Source organism: Mobula hypostoma, chromosome 13 (assembly GCF_963921235.1).
Source record: "Mobula hypostoma chromosome 13, sMobHyp1.1, whole genome shotgun sequence".
Lineage (NCBI taxonomy): Eukaryota > Metazoa > Chordata > Chondrichthyes > Myliobatiformes > Myliobatidae > Mobula > Mobula hypostoma.
In genome coordinates, this window is record NC_086109.1 from 50465716 (window position 1) to 50484483 (window position 18768).

General features: G+C 41.3%; 1 protein-coding gene across 2 annotated transcripts in view; it reads left to right on the forward strand.

Moving 5' to 3' along the window:
* The window catches only part of cacna1sa (calcium channel, voltage-dependent, L type, alpha 1S subunit, a), a 469610-nt gene extending 467065 nt beyond the window's left edge, over window positions 1–2545 (forward strand). For both annotated transcript variants that reach the window (XM_063065671.1, XM_063065672.1), the window contains one exon: window positions 2042–2545. In XM_063065671.1, coding sequence (XP_062921741.1) covers window positions 2042–2215 — 174 coding nt within the window. In that variant the 3' untranslated portion in view covers window positions 2216–2545. The remainder of the gene's footprint in view (window positions 1–2041) is intronic.
* Window positions 2546–18768: the final 16223 nt, after the last annotated feature.

Below are 18768 nucleotides of genomic sequence, written 5' to 3' on the forward strand. Positions count from 1 at the left end.
AATGCTATGCCGAACATGTATTTACTTTAGAAATTACCTAGGGTTACTCATAACCCTCTATTTTTCTAAGCTCCATGTACCTATCCAGGAGTATCCTATCGTATCCACCTCCACCACCGTCACCGGCAGCCCATTCCACGCACTCACCACTCTGCGTAAAATACTTACCCTGACATCTCCTCTGTATCTACTTCCAAGCACCTTAAAACTGTGCCCTCTCGTGTTAGCCATTTCAGCCCTGGGAAAAAGCCTCTGACTATCCACACAATCAATGCCTCTCATCATCCAGATTTCTACATCTGTAGAAATTTGCAAGTGACTGGTGACATACCAAATCTCCACAAACTACTAATGAAATATAGCCACTATTGCACCTTCTTTGTAATTGCATCGATATGTTGGCCCTAGGATAGATCCTCAGAGATGATGTCACCCAAGAACTTGAAATTGTTCACCCTTTCCTCTACTGAACACACTACTGTGTGATCCCTTGTCTTGCCCTTTCTGAAGTTCACAATTAATTCTTTGGTCTTACTGATGTTGAGTGCAAGGTTGTTGCTGCGACTCCACTCAACCAGCTGATCTATCTCGCTCCTGTATACTTTCTCGTCACCATCTTGAGTTCTGCCATCAACTGTGTCAGCGTCAAATTTATAGATGGCATTTGAGCTGTGCCCAGCCACACGGTCATGGGTATAGAGAGAGTAAAGCACCCATTCCTGAGGTGTACCAGTGATGATTGTCAGAAAGGTGGAAATATTACGTCGAAACCGGACGGGCTGTGGTCTTCTGGTGACAAAGGTGAGGCAAAGCCCTCATCATCTTTGAGCACGTTTGCAAGGAGCACTGCCACAGAAAGCAGCATCCATCATCAAGGACCCCAGACTATCCAGGCCACGCTCCCTTCTCACTGCTGCCATCAGGAAGGAGGTACAGGAGCCTCACTACCAGGTTCAGGAACAGTCACTACCCCTCAATCATCAGACTCCTGAGCCAGTGTGGATAACTCACTCACCTCACACTGAACTGATTCCATAACCTATCAACTCACTTTCAAGGACTCTACAATACATATTCTCAGTGTTATTTATTTATGTGTCTATTTATCTGTTTATTTATTTCTTAATTGCACATATTGGCTTCTTTTTCACTGGTCATTTGTCACTTTGTGGGTTTTCAATGATCCAATTGTATCTCTCTGTTCTATTGTGAATGCCTGCAAGAAAATAAGTCTCCAGGTTGTACATGGTGACATATACGTAGTTTAATAATAAATTTACTTGAACTTTGAACTTCTGGGACTCAGAGAGATAATCCAGAATCAGAATGTGGTTTGTTATTTCATGAGATTTGGTGCTTTGTAGCAGCAGTACAGTGCAGTAAATTTACTGTGCATTGCAAAAAGAAATATAAAAAAATTAAGAAGTTGTGCAAGAGAGAGCAAAATAATGATGTAGTGTTCATGGGTGGGTTCATTGTCCATTCAGAAATCTGTTGGCGGAGGGGAAGAAGCTGTTCCTAAGATGTTGAGTGTCTTCAGGCTCCTGTACTTCATCTCTGATGGTAGCAATGAGAAGACAGCACATTGATGAGGAGCCTAAAAATGGATACCACCTTTTGAAGATGACCTTGGTGGTGGGGAGGCTAGTGCCCATGATGGAACTAGCAACTTTCTGCAGCTTGTTCCAATCCTGTGCAGTGGCCCCTCTGTACCAGACTAACTGCAACCAGTTAGAATGCTCTCCACAGTCCACCTGCAGAAATTTGCTGAGTCTTTGGTGACTCCTTAGAATACTAATGAAATAGAGATGCTGGCATGCATTCCTTGATTGCCTCAATATGTTGGGCCCAGGATAGATCCTCAGAAACGTTGGTACCCAGGAACTTGAAGCTGTTCATCCTTTCCACTGTTGACCCCTCAATGAGGGCCTATGTGTGTTCTCCTGACTTCCCTTTCGTGAAGCCTTTCCTTCACCTAGCATAATGGGACATGAGGCAGTGCTAACTCTTGCTTTTTTTTCCCCCGTATTTCTTTCTGCAGGTAGAAGAGGCCCAAAGACTACCCAGAGCAGCCAGTGACCCAGCCTTTGTGATCATCACTGTGGGGACCTGCCAGACAGATCAGCCTCCACCAACACTGAATCCACCTACAGCTCGCTCCCTGGCCATAGATCCCACAATTCTGGTCTCTGACTCTTCCAAGCGGAAACACTGAAGACGTCCTCCGACCATGCGGAAGACGGGGAGACCTTCCGATAGCCAGGCCTGTTGACTGTTTAGTTTGTGACGTGTGTTTGCGGAGCAGTGAAGGGGACATGAGAGGGTTCGACCAGTAATGGACAGTGTGAGGATGCAGGCCATTAAAGGGGGCTACAGGAGATGAAGACATATTGGAAAAACCACACGGTTATTGTGTTCCAACCCAGTTTATGCAGGCCTCAGGGCTTGATGACAAATTGTAGTTATGCTGTGTTTTTATTTGGTTGTTACTGAGTTGTATTATTATGTGGGTGTAAATGGTGCTCATTAAACACTCTGTGGTCGACTGGATCTTCCTGACCATTGTCTCAGACTTTTTAACACTCAAAGATTAATCTAACCCTTCCCTCCATATAGCCCTCCATTTTTATAAATCATCCAAGAGTCCCTTAAATGTCCCTAATGTATTTGCCTCTATACCCCTGGCAGTGCGTTCCACACACCCTCCATTCTCTGCATAAATAAGTTACTTCTGACATCCCCACTCCCCTGTACTTTTCTCCATTCAGCTTCAAATTATATCCTCTGGCATTAGCCATTGCTGCCCTGGGAAAAAGTCTCTGGCTGTCAACTCTTATCAATGCCCCTTATCATCTTTCAAAAATCATTGGACTCTGGCATGTTACTCCACTCTTTAAGAAAAGAGGAAGGCAGCAGAAAGGAAACTATAGACCGGTTGGCCTGATCTCAGTGGTTGGGAAGATGTTAAAGACAATTGTTAAGGACGAGGTGATGGAGTACTTGGTGACACAGGAAAAGATAGTACAAAGTCAGCATGGTTTCCTTCAGGGAAAATCCTGCCTGATGAACCTGCTGGAATTCTTTGAGGAGATTACAAGTAGAATGGATAATGGGGATGCAGTGGATTGGTAGGAGGCAGGGAGTGGGAATAAAAAGATCCTTTTCTGGTTGGCTGCCAGTGACTAGTGGTGTTGTGCAGGGGTCGGTGTTGGGACCACTTCTTTTTATGCTGTATATAAATGATTTAGATGATGGAATAGATAGCTTTGTTGTCAAGTTTGCAGATAATATGAAGATTGGTGAAGGGGCAGGTAGTGTTGAGGAAACAGGTAGGATGCAGTAGGACTTAGACAGATTAGGAGAATAGGCAAGAAAGTGACAAATGAATTACAGTATTGGAAAATGCATGATCATGCACTTTGGTAGTAGAAATAAATGTGCGGACTATTTTCTAAATGGGGATAAAATCCAGGAATCTGAGATGCAGAGGGACTTGGGAGTCCTTGTGCAGAACATCCTGAAGGTTAAACTTGCAGGTTGAGTCAGTGGAGAGGAAGGCAAATGCCATGTTAGCATTCATTTCAAGAGGTCTAGAATACAAGAGCAAGGATGTGATGCTGAGGCTTTGTAAGGCCCTGGCGAGGCCTCACCCTGAGTATTGTGAACATCTTAAAAAAGATGTGCTGGCATTGAAGAGAGTCCAGAGTAGGTTCACAAGGATGATTCCAGGAATGAATACGAGGAACTTTTGATGGCTCTGGGTCTGTACTTGCTGGAATTCAGAAGGATGGGGGGGGGGGATCTCATTGAAACCTTTCGAATGTTGTAAGCCCTAGACAGAGTAGATTTGGAAAGGATGTTTCCCATGGTGGGAGAGTCTAGGCCAAGAGGGCACAGCCTCAGGATAGATGGGCATCCTTTCAAAATTTGGGTAACTTATTGCCAAATGCAGCTGTGGAGGCCAGATGATTGGGTGTAGTTAAGGCAGAGATTGATAGGTTCTTGATTGGACATACCATCAAAGGTTACAGGGAGAAGGCTAGGAACTGGGTTGAAAAGGAGATAGAAAAAAAGGATTAGCAATGATTGTATGGCGGAGCAGACTCGATCAGCCAGATGGCCTAATGCTGCTCCTATGCCTTATGGTCTTGTACACCTCTCATCATCCCTTGTCCTACCTCACTCAACCTCTCCTCATGAGACTTGCTGTCTGATCCAAGCAGAATCCTGGTAACACGAGAAAAACTTCAGATGCTGGAAATCCAGATCAACACACACAAAATGCTGGAGGAAGTCAGGCAGCATTTAGGAAGTCTTGATGAAGGCTTTCGGCCCTAAATGTCGACTGTTTACTCTTTTCCATGGATGCTGCCTGACCTGAGTTCCTCCAGCATTTTGTGTGTGTTATCCTGGTAGATCTCCTCTGCATCCTAATCCTAAAGCTTCTGCATCCTTCCTATAATGGTTCAACCAGCGCTAAACTTAATACTCCGAGTGTGGTCCAAATGCTTGCAACACTACCTCACAAGTCTTGAACTCAATCCCCTGACCAATGAAGGCCACACAGCTACGCCTTTTTAATCACCCTAAGTTCAAGGTGTCCAGTGTGGAGAGGCTAGGGATTGAACCCAGGTCTTCATACTTGTGAACCATGTGCTCTCCCACTGAACTGCATTCCCCCAAACGCTTTTCTCTGACTGGGAATTGAATCCGGTCCACCAGACCACCGGGAAACGTGGCCCTCGATAACTTCAAATGCAGTCTACCTCCAAGAGTGGGGAACAATCAGGACTTTGGCGGAGCTGGGCAGGTAGGTTTTCCAAACTATTGAACAAAATTATATAAGTATGTTACTTTTAAGATTTTTAAAGATGTTGAGTGATATTAAAGACTTTCCAGTGAAGTTGATTGGTGGAAAGAGAGTGTGAGAACTGGGACCCCCGAGAGTGGAAAGGTCCTGGATTCCAAAGTGTCAGAATCACCCATCAGGTTTAGTGTCACTGGCATATGTCGTGAAATTTGTTGTTTTGTGGCAGCAGCACATTGCGATAATAATAATTAAAACTATAAATTATTATAAGTAATATATAAAGAGAAAGATAAAGTAATATATAAAGAGAACTATATAAAGAGGAAATTTAATTGAGTTAGTGCAAAAAGAGGGGAAAAATAGTGAGATAGCATTCATTCAGAAATCTGATGGTGGAGGGAAAGAAGCTGTCTCTGAAACATTGAGTGCTTGTCTTTGGCTTTTGTACCTTTTCTTTGATAGTAGCAATAAGAAGAGGGCATATCCTGGGTGATGGGAGTCTTTAATGATGGATCCAATCCTGTGCAGTGGCCCCTCCATACCAGAGGGTGATGCAACAACTAGAATGCTCTCTGGTAAACCTGTAGAAATTTGTGAGTGGGGGGGGGGTGGCAACCGGAGTCCCAGTGAGTGGGGAACAAAGGTGATGACCGGAGTCCCAGTGAGTAGGGAACAAGATGAGGTTGAGTCCCAGTGAACGGGGAGCAAAGATGGCGACTGGAGTCCCAGGAACGGGGAACAAAGATGGGATGAGTCCCAGTGAGTAGGGAACAAAGATAGCGACCGGAGTCCCAGTGAGTGGGGAAGGGAACTGTGGATCAGTCAACATATTTATCTATCAATCTATGCGCTACCCATGTTAATGTATTGTCCCCTCACATCCACACCCCCAATAACATGAATTTTCATCTTCTGCAGTGACCTTCTATATTCTGTCTCGGTAGCCTCCTACCTGATGGTTTGAACATAGATCTTTCCTTGTGGTCACTTTTTTTCTCCCCTTCCCTCTTCTTTTATTCCCCACTCTGGCCTCCTACCTTTCCTCCTCTCCTGCCAGCACCTCCCCCAGAGCCCCTCCTTCACTTTCTCCCACAGTCCACTTTCCTCTCTATATGGGAGAGGAGAAAATGTAGTGGGACTTCTTCATCTTCACCGGCTTGTTACATCCTCAAAGAACGCCAATAAATGTGTCAACACACACAAAATGCTGGAAAAACTTAACAGGTGAGGCAGCATCTATGGAAATGAATAAATGGGGGGTGGGGGGGAGAAAATTACCAGAGGAAGAAATCAATGTTCATGCCATCAGGTTGCAGGCTACCTAGATGGAATATGAGGTGTTGCTTCTCCACGCTGAGAGTGGCCTCATCATGGCAAAAGAAGAGACCAAGGACCGACATGCCGGAACAGAAATGGGGATAGGAATTAAGATGGTTGGCCATGGGGTAATTCCATTTCTGGTATTAAAATTTGTCAGACATGATTTCCCTTTTATAAAGCTACAGTGTCTCCGAACTACAAGTTTTAATCTTTTTTCAATTACCAATGTTAAGCTACCTGATCTATCATGTTCTGCTTTCTCTATTCCTCCTTTCTTGAAAGATGTGGTACACCTGTGGTTTATGATCCTCTGAGACCTCCCTGGAATCCAGGAAATTTTGAAGAAGTACAACCAATGCCTCCGCCATCTTTGCAGCAACTTTAAAGGTTAACTTGCAGGTTGAGTTGGTGGTAATGAAGGTAAATGCAATGTTAGCATTCATTTCAGAGGATGAGAATATAAGACCAAGGATGTGATGTGTTATAAGGCATTGGTCGGACTGCACTTGGAGTATTGTGAGCAGTTTTGGGCCCCTTATCTAAGAAAAGATATGTTGGCATTGGAGAGGGTCCAGAGTACTTTCACAAGATGATTCTGGGAATAAAAGGGTTAACGTATGAGTATGAGGATGGCTCTGGCCTGTACTCACTGGAGTTCAAAAGAATGAGGATGGATCTCATTGAAACTGATCAAATATTGAAAGGCCTAGTTAGGGTGGATGTAGAGAGGATGTTTCCCATCATGGGTGAGTCTAGGACCAGCTTTTATTAACCAAGACACTGAGTTCAAAAGTTGAGAGGTTGCGATACCAAATTTATAAAACTCTGGTTAGGCCATATCTGGAGTATTACATACGGTTCAGGTCACCCCACTACAGGAAGGATGTTGAGGCTTTGGAGAGGGTGCAGAAGAGGTTTACCAGAACTGCACCTGGTTTAGAGTGCATGTGCTATCATGAAAGGCTGGACAAACTAGGGTTGTTTCCTCTGGAGAGGCAGAGGCTGAGGAGAGATCTGATAGAGGTTTTTCCCAGGGTGGAAATGTCTAATACCAGAGGGCATGCATTGAAGGTGAGAGGGGGTAGGTTCAAAGGGGATTTGAGGGGTAAATTTTTTACTCAAGAGAGTGGTGGATGCCTGAAATGTAGTGCCTGGTGTAGAGGTAAATACATTAGAGGCTTTTAAGAGCTGTTTGAATAGGCACATGAATATGTGGAACATGGAGGGATATGGATATTGTGTGGGTAGGATGGATTAGTTCTGGGTTTTTTTTAATTTATTTTTTAGCTGGTTTGGCACAACATTCAGCAAGGCGTTTGACAAGACTTATGAGTCTGGTTGATTTTTTTGAGGATGTGACTAAACACATTGATAAAGGAAGAGCAGTAGATGTAGTGTATATGGATTTCAGCAAGGCATTTGATAAGGTACCCCATGCAAGGCTTATTGAGAAAGTAAGGAGGCATGGGATCAAGGGGACACTGCTTTATGGATCCAGAACTGGCTTGCCCACAGAAGGCAAAGAGTGGTCGTAGACGGGTCATATTCTGCATGGAGGTTGGTCACCAGTGGAGTGCCTCGGGGATCTATTCTGGGACCCTTACTCTTCATGATTTTTATAAATGACCTGGATGAGGAAGTGGAGGGATGGGTTAGTAAGTTTGCTGATGACACAAAGGTTGGAGGTGTTATGGATAGTGTGGAGGGCTGTCAGAGGTTACAGTGGGACATTGATAGGATGCAATACTGGGCTGAGAAGTGGCAGTTGGAGTTCAACCCAGATAAGTGTGAAGTAGTTTATTTTGGTAGGTCAAATATGATGGCAGAATATAATATTAATGGTAAGACCCTTGGCAGTGTTGAGGATCAGAGGGATCTTGGGGTCTGAGTCCATAGGACACACAAAGCAGCTGCGCAGGTTGACTCTGTGGTTAAGAAGGCGTACGGTGTATTGGCCCTCATCAATCGTGGAATTGAATTTAGGAGCCGAGAGGTAATGTTGCAGCTATATAGGACCCTGGTCAGACCCCACTTGGAATACTGTGCTCTGTTCTGGTTGCCTCACTACAGGAAGGATGTGGAAGCCATAGAAAGGGTGCAGAGGAGATTTACAAGGATGTTGCCTGGATTGGGGAGCATGCCTTATGAGAACAGGTTGAGTGAACTCAGCCTTTTTCCTTGGAGCAACGGAGGATGAGAGGTGACCTGATAGAGGTGTATAAGATGATTAGAGGCATTGATCATGTGGATTTTTCCCAGGGCTGAAATGGTTGCCACAAGAGGACACAGGTTTAAGGTGCTGGGGGAGTAGGTACAGAGGAGATGTCAGGGTTAAGTTTTTACTCAGAGAGTGGTGAGTGCATGGAATGGGCTGCCAGCAACATTGGTGGAGGCAGATACAATGGGGTCTTTTAAGAGACTCTTGGATAGGTACATGGAGCTTAGAAAAGTAGAGGGCTGTAGGTAAGCCTTGTAATTTCTAAGATAGGGACATGTTTGGCACAACTTTGTGGGCCGAAGGGCCTGTATTGTGCTGTAGGTTTTCTGTGTTTCTACGTAACATTGTGTATAATTCATAACCACTGACATTGAGTTGGGGTTCACTTTAAGAGGCTGGTCAGACGTGATGCTATTTTGCATGAAGTTCCATAACTGTGATTTTGAGTTCAGTGTTTGGAGTACAATAAATGAGTTGTTACAGTTTTTCTTAAACATAAAACACCTCAAGTTGTTTTATTTGCAAATACCTACATTGGTGACCCCGATGCTCTAGAGTTATTCCAGTGTTATTGAACTTGTTGGCCAACACAGTCCAGTTGCTTTGAAACTGCCGGGGTTTTAGGAGCAAAATTCCGATGCTTGGTTCGTACAGGTCGAGGCCCAATTTGCGCTACGAGATAACTCTGCCGACAACACCAGATATTTCTATGTGGTAGTGTCACTCAGCAACTCCACGGCTGTGAGAGTGTTGAATCCACTAGAAACCCACCTGAACATGATAAATACTGATCGCTGAAAACTTCCCTTTTGAAAACTTCTGGACTCTCGGAGTCTGAGCACACCAAACAGTTGCCCTCCTTGCCCGGCCTGGGGGATCCCAGGCCTACATATCTGAGTTCACAACAGATATACAACACAGAAAGGGGAAAAATAACGCCAAGGCTGATTGCATCTCACGGTCAGCCATTGAGGCTGTACCCATCAGATTTGACTCTGCTGGCATGGCAGCCGACCAAGCTATTGACCCAGAGGTCCAGGCTTACCGAACAGCCATCACAGGCTGACAGGTTGGCTGACTTTAAGTTTGGGAAAGCTGGAGACTCTCTCCTGTGTGGTGTCTCAACCGGTTGCCCTCATTCCATATGCCCGCAAACTGGACTCAGACTGCTTTTGACTCCATATGTAGCCTCTCTTTTTTTTTAAATCTTTTTATTAATTTTCAAGTTCATAAACATAATAACAATAGTGATACAAAGAGATTGGAATTACCTTATTGTTAATAAACATATACAAAAAAAAGACTACAAATAGTACAAGTGTAATAGACTTCCAAACTCTTGATATAGTTAATTATAGAAAAAAAAAGAAATAAAAAGAAAAGGATATTGCAAAGAAACCTCCCCCCAAAAAAAAGAAAAAAAAGAACTAATGACTAAACCCAAAAAAAGGCAAACAGAACAAAACAAAGCTGAACCAATATGTTAGATCGAATACATTCATTAATGTCGTCAACTCTGCTCCTCTATTCATATATTCTAAGTTAATAAAAAGGATTCGGAAAAGGTCAAACTACATCATATGAAAATGTTGAATAAATGGCTTCCAAGTCTCTTCAAATTTAACCGAAGGATCAAAAATGACACTTATGATTTTTTTCTAAATTTAAACATGATATAGTTTGAGAAAACCATTGAAATGTAGGTGGGGGGGGTGGTCTCTTTCCAATTCAATAAAATGGATCTTCCGGCCATTAATGTAACAATTGCGATCATCCGACAAGCTGAAGAGGATAAAGATCTATGTTCCGTCATTGGCAAACCAAAAATTGCCATAATGGGATGGGGTTGTAAATCAAAACGCAAAACTGTTGAAATAATATCAAAAATATCTTGCCAAAATTTTTCCAAGAGAGGGTAGGACCAGAACATATGAGTTAAAGAAGCCACCTCAGAGTGACATCTGTCATAAATAGGATTTATATGGGAGTAAAAACGGGCTAGTTTATCTTTAGACATGTGGGCCCTATTCACTACCTTAATTTGTATCAGCGTATGTTTAGCACATATAGAGGAAGAGCTAACTAATTGGAAGATTTTTTCCCATTTCTCTATAGGTAGGTGAAGTTGAAGTACCCTTTCCCATTCATTTTTAATTTTATCAGATATACCTGGCTGTATTTTCATAATTGTATCATAAATAATTGCTATTAATCCCTTCTGATGAGGATTTAAATCTAAAATTTTGTCTATGATATCAGTAGAGTGTGAAATCGGAAAGGTAGGCAGCATGGTATTTAAAAAGTTTCTTATTTGTAAATACCTAAAAAAAATGGGATCTGGGCAAGTTATATTTATTAGATAACTGTTCAAAAGACAGGAAACAGTTATTCATAAATAAATCATGGAAACATGTTATACCCTTCATTTTCCATATCAAAAAGGCTTAATCCATAACCAAGGGTTGTAAAAAAAATTAGATAATATGAATTTGTTCCAACCAAAAAATTTACAAAATTGGAACCATATTCATAATGTATGTTTAATTATTGGATTAACCAATTGTTTATTCTATTTAGAAAATACAAAGGGAAGTGAAGTTCCTAAAATAGAAACCAATGAAAACTCTTGTACAGAGTATCCTTCAAGGTTTACCCATTGTGGACTTGGAATTATATCCCAATCTTCTGTCCAAAATATTAAATATCAAATATTAATTGCCCAGTAATACAATCTTAAATTTGGCAATGCTAAACCACCATTTTTCTTGGACTTTTTAAAATATTTTTTACTTAACCTGGGATTTTTATTCTGCCATATATAAGAGGAAATCTTAGAATCAATAGTATCAAAAAAAGATTTAGGAGTAAAAATTGGTACCACCTGAAATAAATATAAAAATTTAGGTAAAATAATCATTTTAATAGCATTAATTCGGCCAATCAGTGATGGAGACAATGGAGACCATTTAGTAAGCGTTTGTTTAACCTGACTAATTAATGGTGAAAAATTGAGCTTGAATAGGTCCTTATGTCTCTTAGCAATTTTAACCCCCAAATAAGGAAAATAGTCAGTAATCAATCTGAATGGTGAACATCTATAAATGGGAATGTGCATATTTAATGGAAAAAGTTCGCTCTTACCAAGATTCAATTTGTAACCAGAAAAACTACTAAACTGAGCAAGCAGGGATAATACTGCTGGAATGGATTTCTCAGTGTTAGAAATATATAATAGTAAATCATCTGCATATAGTGATAATTTATGTATCTCATTCCCACGGGTAATACCAAATATATTAGGAGAGTCACGAATAGCAATAGCTAATGGTTCCCGGGCAATACCAAATAATAATGGACTAAGAGGGCAACCCTGCCTAGTACCATGGAATAACTGAAAAAAGGGAGATCTTTGATTATTGGTAAATACCGAAGCCAAAGGAGTAAGGTATATGAATTTAATCCAAGATATAAATATCGGACTGAAATTAAATTTCTCAAGCGTATTAAACAAATATGTCCATTCGACTCTATCAAAAGCTTTCTCAGCGTCCAGTGAGATGACGCATTCTGGAGTTCTAGGTAAAGAAGTATAAACAATATTCATTAATCTCCTAATATTAAAGAAGGAGTCACAATTTTTAATAAATCCAGTCTGATAACAGAAATAATTTGAGGTAATACATTCTCCAGTCTCGTTGCCAATATTTTAGAAAAAAATCTTAGAATCCACATTCAGCAAAGATATAAGCATATAAGATGCACAATCAGTAGGATCCTTATCTTTTTTAAGAATTAGTGAAGTAGAACCTTGATAAAAAGATTGAGGTAATTTACCTATAGATACTGCATCCCTAAAGGTTCTACATAACCAAGGAGAAAGTATAGTAGAGAAAGATTTTAAAAATTCTACTGTATAACCGTCTGGACCAGGTGCTTTACCTGAATTCATCGAAGAAATAGCATTTTTTATTTCTTCTACCATAATAGGTACATCTAGTTTTAAACGTTCATTAGGTGGTAATTTTGGAATATTCAATTTCTTTAAAAATTCGTGCATTAAAGTGGAGTCATAGGAAAATCTGATTGGTATAAAGAGGTATAAAATTCTTGAAAGGATTTGTTTATCTCATCATGATCAACCGTCAGAGTACCATCATTTTTACAAATCTTAACAACCTGGCGTTTAACCGAAGCCGATTTCAGTTGATTAGCCAGTAGCTTCCAGTTTTATCACCATGTATATCGAATTGACTCCTAGTTTTAATTAATTGATTTTCAATCGAAGATGATAGTAATGGACTATGTCCATTTGAAGTTCAACCCTCTCTTTAAAAAGTTCCTGATTAGGAGTAATAGAGTATTTCTTGTTGATTTCTTTGATCTTGTTAACCAGCTTAAGTATTTCATCATTAGTTCACTTTTTCAGTCTAGCGGAATATGAAATAATTTGTCCACGAATATATGCTTTAAAAGTGTTCCATAGTACCCCGCTGGAAATTCCCTACGTAAAATTCGTTGTGAAGAAAAAATTAATCTGTTCCTTAATAAAATTAACAAAGTCCGAGTTCTGGAGCAGAGTGGTATTAAATTACCATTGTCTAGTACTAGAAGATGTATCCATTGACTTAATAGATAGTTTCAATGGCACATGATCAGAGACAACAATGGAGTCATATCTGCAGTCAATAACAAATGGAATTAATTGAGAGTCAATAAGAATGTAATCAATTCTAGAATAATGATGATATACATGTGAAAAGAATGAAAACTCTCTCGGCCTGAAACGTCGACTGCGCCTCTTCCTATAGATGCTGCTTGGCCTGCTGCGTTCACCAGCAACTTTGATGTGTGTTGCTTGAATTTCCAGCATCTGCAGAATTCCTGTTGTTTGCGTTAAAAAAACTCTTTATCGTTGGGATGTAGAAATCTCCAAATTTCTGAAATTCCAGAGTCAACCATAAAAGAGTTAATAAGAGTAGCCGAGTTGTTTGGGAGTGCCTAATTAGACATAGATCAAAGGACTTAAACAACAGTTAAAATCTCCACCCATAATCAGCATATAATCATTTAAGTTAGGAAGGGATGTAAAGAGATGTTTAAAAAATTCAGGACAATCAACATTTGGAGCATAAACATTAACCATAGCAGCTTTTCTGTTAAATAACAGACCAGTAATTAATAAAAATCTACCATTCGAATCTGAAATAATCTCATAATGCACAAACGAAATTAAAGGATCTATAAAAATAGAAACACCTTCACTTTGGCCTGTGAATTCCAATGGTACTTTTAATCCATCCAAAACCTAAAAAAATGCTGATTATCCTCTTTCCGCACATGAGTTTCTTGTACGAAAATAATATGAGCATTCATCCTATGGAATACCTTAAAAATTTTCTTCCACTTAATCAGGTGGTTTAAACCATTTGTATTCCAAGAAACCAAATTCGTAATCTTATCCATAGTACTGAAATTGAGCATAAGGTATGCAAAGGGTTAACCAGAATACAAATTCATGACCCTGGAAGAGGAAGAAAGGTTCAAAAGAGGAACCAGAAATCACGACATTTCGGACATTTTGGTAGTTTCAAGTCAGCCTGTTTACAGAAAAAATCTAAATTTAAGAACAAAAATACCACCCCCCTCCCACAAAAAAACAGGAAAAAGCCAGAAAATAGCCAATGCTAAATCTACCCCCATCTCTCCAGAAGGCAACTCAAAAGAAATATGTTTTCTTTAAAAACACCACCCGTGGTCAAAAAAGTAAAAAAGCAATTACTATAAATGTAAAGAAAAGATTACAACAAATACAAACATAAAATAGTTTCTTCTTACTCATATTTCAAAAAAAAGAGACCAAGTGCCAATTCATATTATTAGTTTTTCATATATAAATGATTGGAGATGACGCAGCAAGAAAAAATAAAGAATAAAGAAGGAAAGCAATCCGCCATTTTAAGATGTAATACTACTCCAATTAAGTTTCAAAGAAAAGGAAAATCAAACATTGAATCTACTACTTAATTACTCTCAAAAGCAAAAAGATTAAAAGTGAAAAATACAAGATCACTAACAAAAAAAGAGAAAAATAGAATACTTTTATTCAAAAATACGAAAAATACCTACACTACAAAACCAAAGCAAGAACCCTCAAAGTAGCTTTTTTTTCGAAAAAAAGCCGAAAAGCAAGTTAGAAAAAAAGAGTACAGTGCGTTAATTAGTCCTTAGCAGAGGAAGACAGATTGTCGAGAAAGCTTTGAGCTTCGTCCGAAGTTTTAAAGAAACGACGAGAGTTATCCGCCAGAACAATTCTCGGACACGCTGGGAACAGCAACGCTAACTTGAAGCCCTTACGATAGAGTTCTAACATCTGTGGTTTAAAAGCCATCCGTTCCCTCAATACTACCAGGCTAAAATCTTCAACGATGCGAAATCTGAAACTTTGAAATTCGATCATACCTTTCCACTGAGCAGCTCGTATTACTTGTTCCTTAATATGAACATAGTGAAACCGGACAATGATAGGTCTCAGTTTAAATTCTTTGCAAAGTTTGCGGCTTAATGCACGATCTAGCAGTGGAGGGGCATCCAAAACTCCTGGACCAAACATATCCATTAACAATTTAGAAAAGTAGTAGGATCGCCTGTCTCAACATCTTCGGAAAGCCTGATTATTCCCGAATTCTGTCGCAGAGAATGACTTTCAAGATCGATAATCTTTGATTCATAATGTTCCAACTGCTGAGATGTCGAAGCTAGATTTTTCTCGAGAGATTCAATTTTTCAGTCCCTATTTTGACCAGCTTCATCTAGCTCTGAAATTCTAATGTGTTGTTGATCGACTTTGGGTCTGAACAATTTAACGTCATCTTGAATTGTCTTCAAAACTTCTTCAAACACGGCAAATCTTTGGTTAAGTGTATCCTCTAGAAGTTTCAACATTGTTTCAAAAGTTGATGGAATTTGCTTAGATGCTTTGGGATTGCCGTCTTTTTTCCCGTTCCCGCCGGAATCCTTCCTGTTTTTAACTTTTTGTCCCCTGGTCAGCATTTTCAGCAAGTTAAAATCAAAGTTCAAAGATATCTTTGTGGTATAAACCCTTTAGTGTAGGTATAGATAAAGTAAATAAGGGTGGTTACAGGTAAAAGAAGTAGAGGGAATGGAGCGAAACCAAAGTGTACCTCACGCCATGAATGCCTCCTGGAGAGTCCCATATGCAGCCTCTCGCATCTGGGCTGGAAGGCCTCACAGAAACTGGTTGTACTATAGTTTGTGTGGCACAGCCTCAAGAAGGATGTGCATGATTGGAGCGCAGCCTGTGTGCCATCATGTTGAGGTGCCATTGGTACCTTCTGAGGTCCCTGAGCAACAGTTTGACCACGTCAACGTGGACCAGGTTGGTCCTCTTCCCTCCTCCTGCTTGTTTCACGCATCACGCATGGTGGACCATACCACCAGTTGGCCAGAGGTTATTCCTCTCGCATCAATGATGGCTCAGGTGTTCATCAGCATCTGGGTTGCTCGGTTTGGCACCCCATCTGATATTTCCACTGACTGCAGTCCCCAATTCATATCAGGTGGCCCAGAACCTCGGTATTAGGCCACATCACATCACAGCATATCATCCACAATCCAATGGCCTACGTGAACTGGTTTACTGCTTTTTAAAGGCTACTCCGAAGGCTTCCCTGACCAATGAGTTTTGGCATGACCGTCCCTCGTAAATCCTGCTGGGGCTCAGAACTGCTCCTAAAGAGGATCTGCAGTCGTCCATGGCTGTTCGTATACGGGCAGCCACTACGAGTGCCAGGTGACTTTATTCTTGATGCCATGTCCACTTGGTTGGCCTCTTCTCCGTGGATTGTCACCTTGTCATGGTGGAGAAGCTTGTGTGGTCCTGTGATCCCGAGAGCAATGCCGTCTGGAGCTATGCTCCTGGTAGGGTCACCCATGGTGGTGAGGTCCTTGACGAAGAACAATCCAACCAAGACCTCAATGGTGGAACAGGCAGACGTAGTTACTTCGAACTCAATGGCTGTGAAGGCAGATGAAGGCTGTGACAAATCCATCAGCTCCAATCGTCATGGTTTCCATGCCATTGGAATCAGTTGGTTGATTTGTGAAGTATCGTGTGCTTCTTGGAGTGCAACATCAAGTACACAAGTACACATTAAACAAATACACGCACAGGCATCTTCACTCTGTGGGCCACTTCTTCAGAACAAAGACCATCATCCTTGACCTTGAGGGATAGCCACAATGACGACCTGGTTGGCCTCTCAACAGCTTTCCACTCTCCTCAGTAAATTCAATTCCTTTTCACCTTTTCCTATCTCCCATCATGGCGAACAGCACTCTTGGGTTCCTGTTCATCTACATTCTGCCTCATTCGTTTTTTGTCCACTATGACACACATTGACATCCCCTTAGGCCCTTTTACAATGGCCTGCTCCACATTTTGGAACAGAAAAGATTTCTATCACAGATAAGAGGTAAACCTGAATGTATTTCGGTAGATTGCCTTAAACCATCCCAACAATATCCGAAGGATTCCACTACCAAGCCCTTGCCATCATCACAGGACCATGAATGTGTCGACACACCTCTGGATGAGCCAGAGGCACCTGCAGTTCCTCAACACAAGGAACACAGGACCTGAGCTGGGCAGCTCGTCCAAGGCTCACAATGCCGGCTTTAGTGAATTCTGGGGTGGAGGGGGGGCCTGTCTGGGGTAATACTGTTGGTGGAAACGTACATACTTCACAACCACCAACACTGAGTTGGGGTTCACTTTCAGAGGCTGGTCAGACCTGAAGATGTTTTACCAGAAGTTCTGTTACCTGCTTTGTGTTCAGTTTATGGATACAATAAATGAGTTGTTATGGTTTTTCTTAAACATAAATGCCTCATGTTTGTGTTCTATAGTGGATTGATCAAGACTAGTAAATTCATCGGCTGGAGGGGTTGGGTTGTGAGATTGTGAGTGTTTAATGCATTGAGCGAATACTCAAGTCCCTATAGTAGAGAGCACACTAACAAGCTGCATCACTGACTGGTACAAAAACTGCACTGCAGCGGACAGGAAGACTCGACAATGGGTAGTTTAAATGCATCACCAGCACCAGCCTCCTGGCCATCAAAGACATTGAATCACAAAGGTGGCAGGTAAAACCAGCAGTATCAGGAAGGGTGTCACCCACCCTGCTCACTGATTGTCCCACTCCCATCCGGGAGGAGACTACGTAGCATCCACACCAGGACCATCAGACTCAAAAACAGTTACTTTCCCCAAGCAGTAAAGCTGATCAACACCCTCCCCTCCACACCCCCAACCACCACCACTTTATCATTTCCTGTCAGAGTCACCTTACGTACAGATACTGTGCCTAGCCTTACCTTAAGGACATACAATCAATCTTTGTATATAAGCTATCTTATGCATTTATATTTATTGTTTTTTTTTATTTTTGTGTTCTTTATCTTATGCTTTTTTCAATGCAGCGTTGGATCCAGGGTAACAATTATTTCATTCTCCTTTACACTTGTGTACAGGAAATGACATTAAACAATCTTATATCTTGAATCCTGATTTCACTGCTGTGCAATTCAGGTTATGAACAGGATTATTCCTCTGCCACTCCCAGCTGTTGTCCAGCCCTGAGCAAATGCTCTTTACCCTTGCTCAGCCTTTCAGTGAAAGGTGCTCACAATTGCAGAGAATGCTTGACCGTCCTGCCTAACCACACCACTGCTCGCTATCATTACTTTCCTTTTCATTATCCTAACTGGAACACCCTGCTCCCATCCACCCACCCCCCTATTGCACTCTGCGAAAGGGAATTTGCAAGGAAAGAAGGCCATGGACATTAGGTCATTCTGCCCTTCAAGGCTGCTCCGCCATTCCACCACCTCTCAACCCATTCTCTTGTTTTCTCCCTGTAACCTTTGGCGCCCCTGACTAATCAAGAACCTATCAACCTCCACTTTAAATATATCCAGTGAGTTAGCCTCAGCTGTCTGTGGCAATTGATTTCCACAAATTCACTATCCTCTGGCTAAAGAAATTCTTCCACATCTGTGTTCTAAAGGGACCTCTCTCTATTCTGAGGCTGTGCCCTCTGGTCCTGGACATCCTCTCCACATTCGCTCTATCCAGGTCTTTCAGTGTTTGATGGGTTTCAATGAGATCCCCACCCCTCATTCTTCTAAACTGCAGGAAGTAGAAGCTCAGAACCATAAAATGTTCCTCAAAACTTAATCCTTTTGTTTTTATTTGCACAATTTGTTGTCTTTTGCACATTGTGTTTTGTCCATCTTTGTATTTGCTGTGAAAAACTACCTTTTTACTTAGCTTCATGCTTAAGGTTAAAAAAACAGCACTTCGTGGCAGTTTTTGGGAGTTGGACTGAGACCAACCACT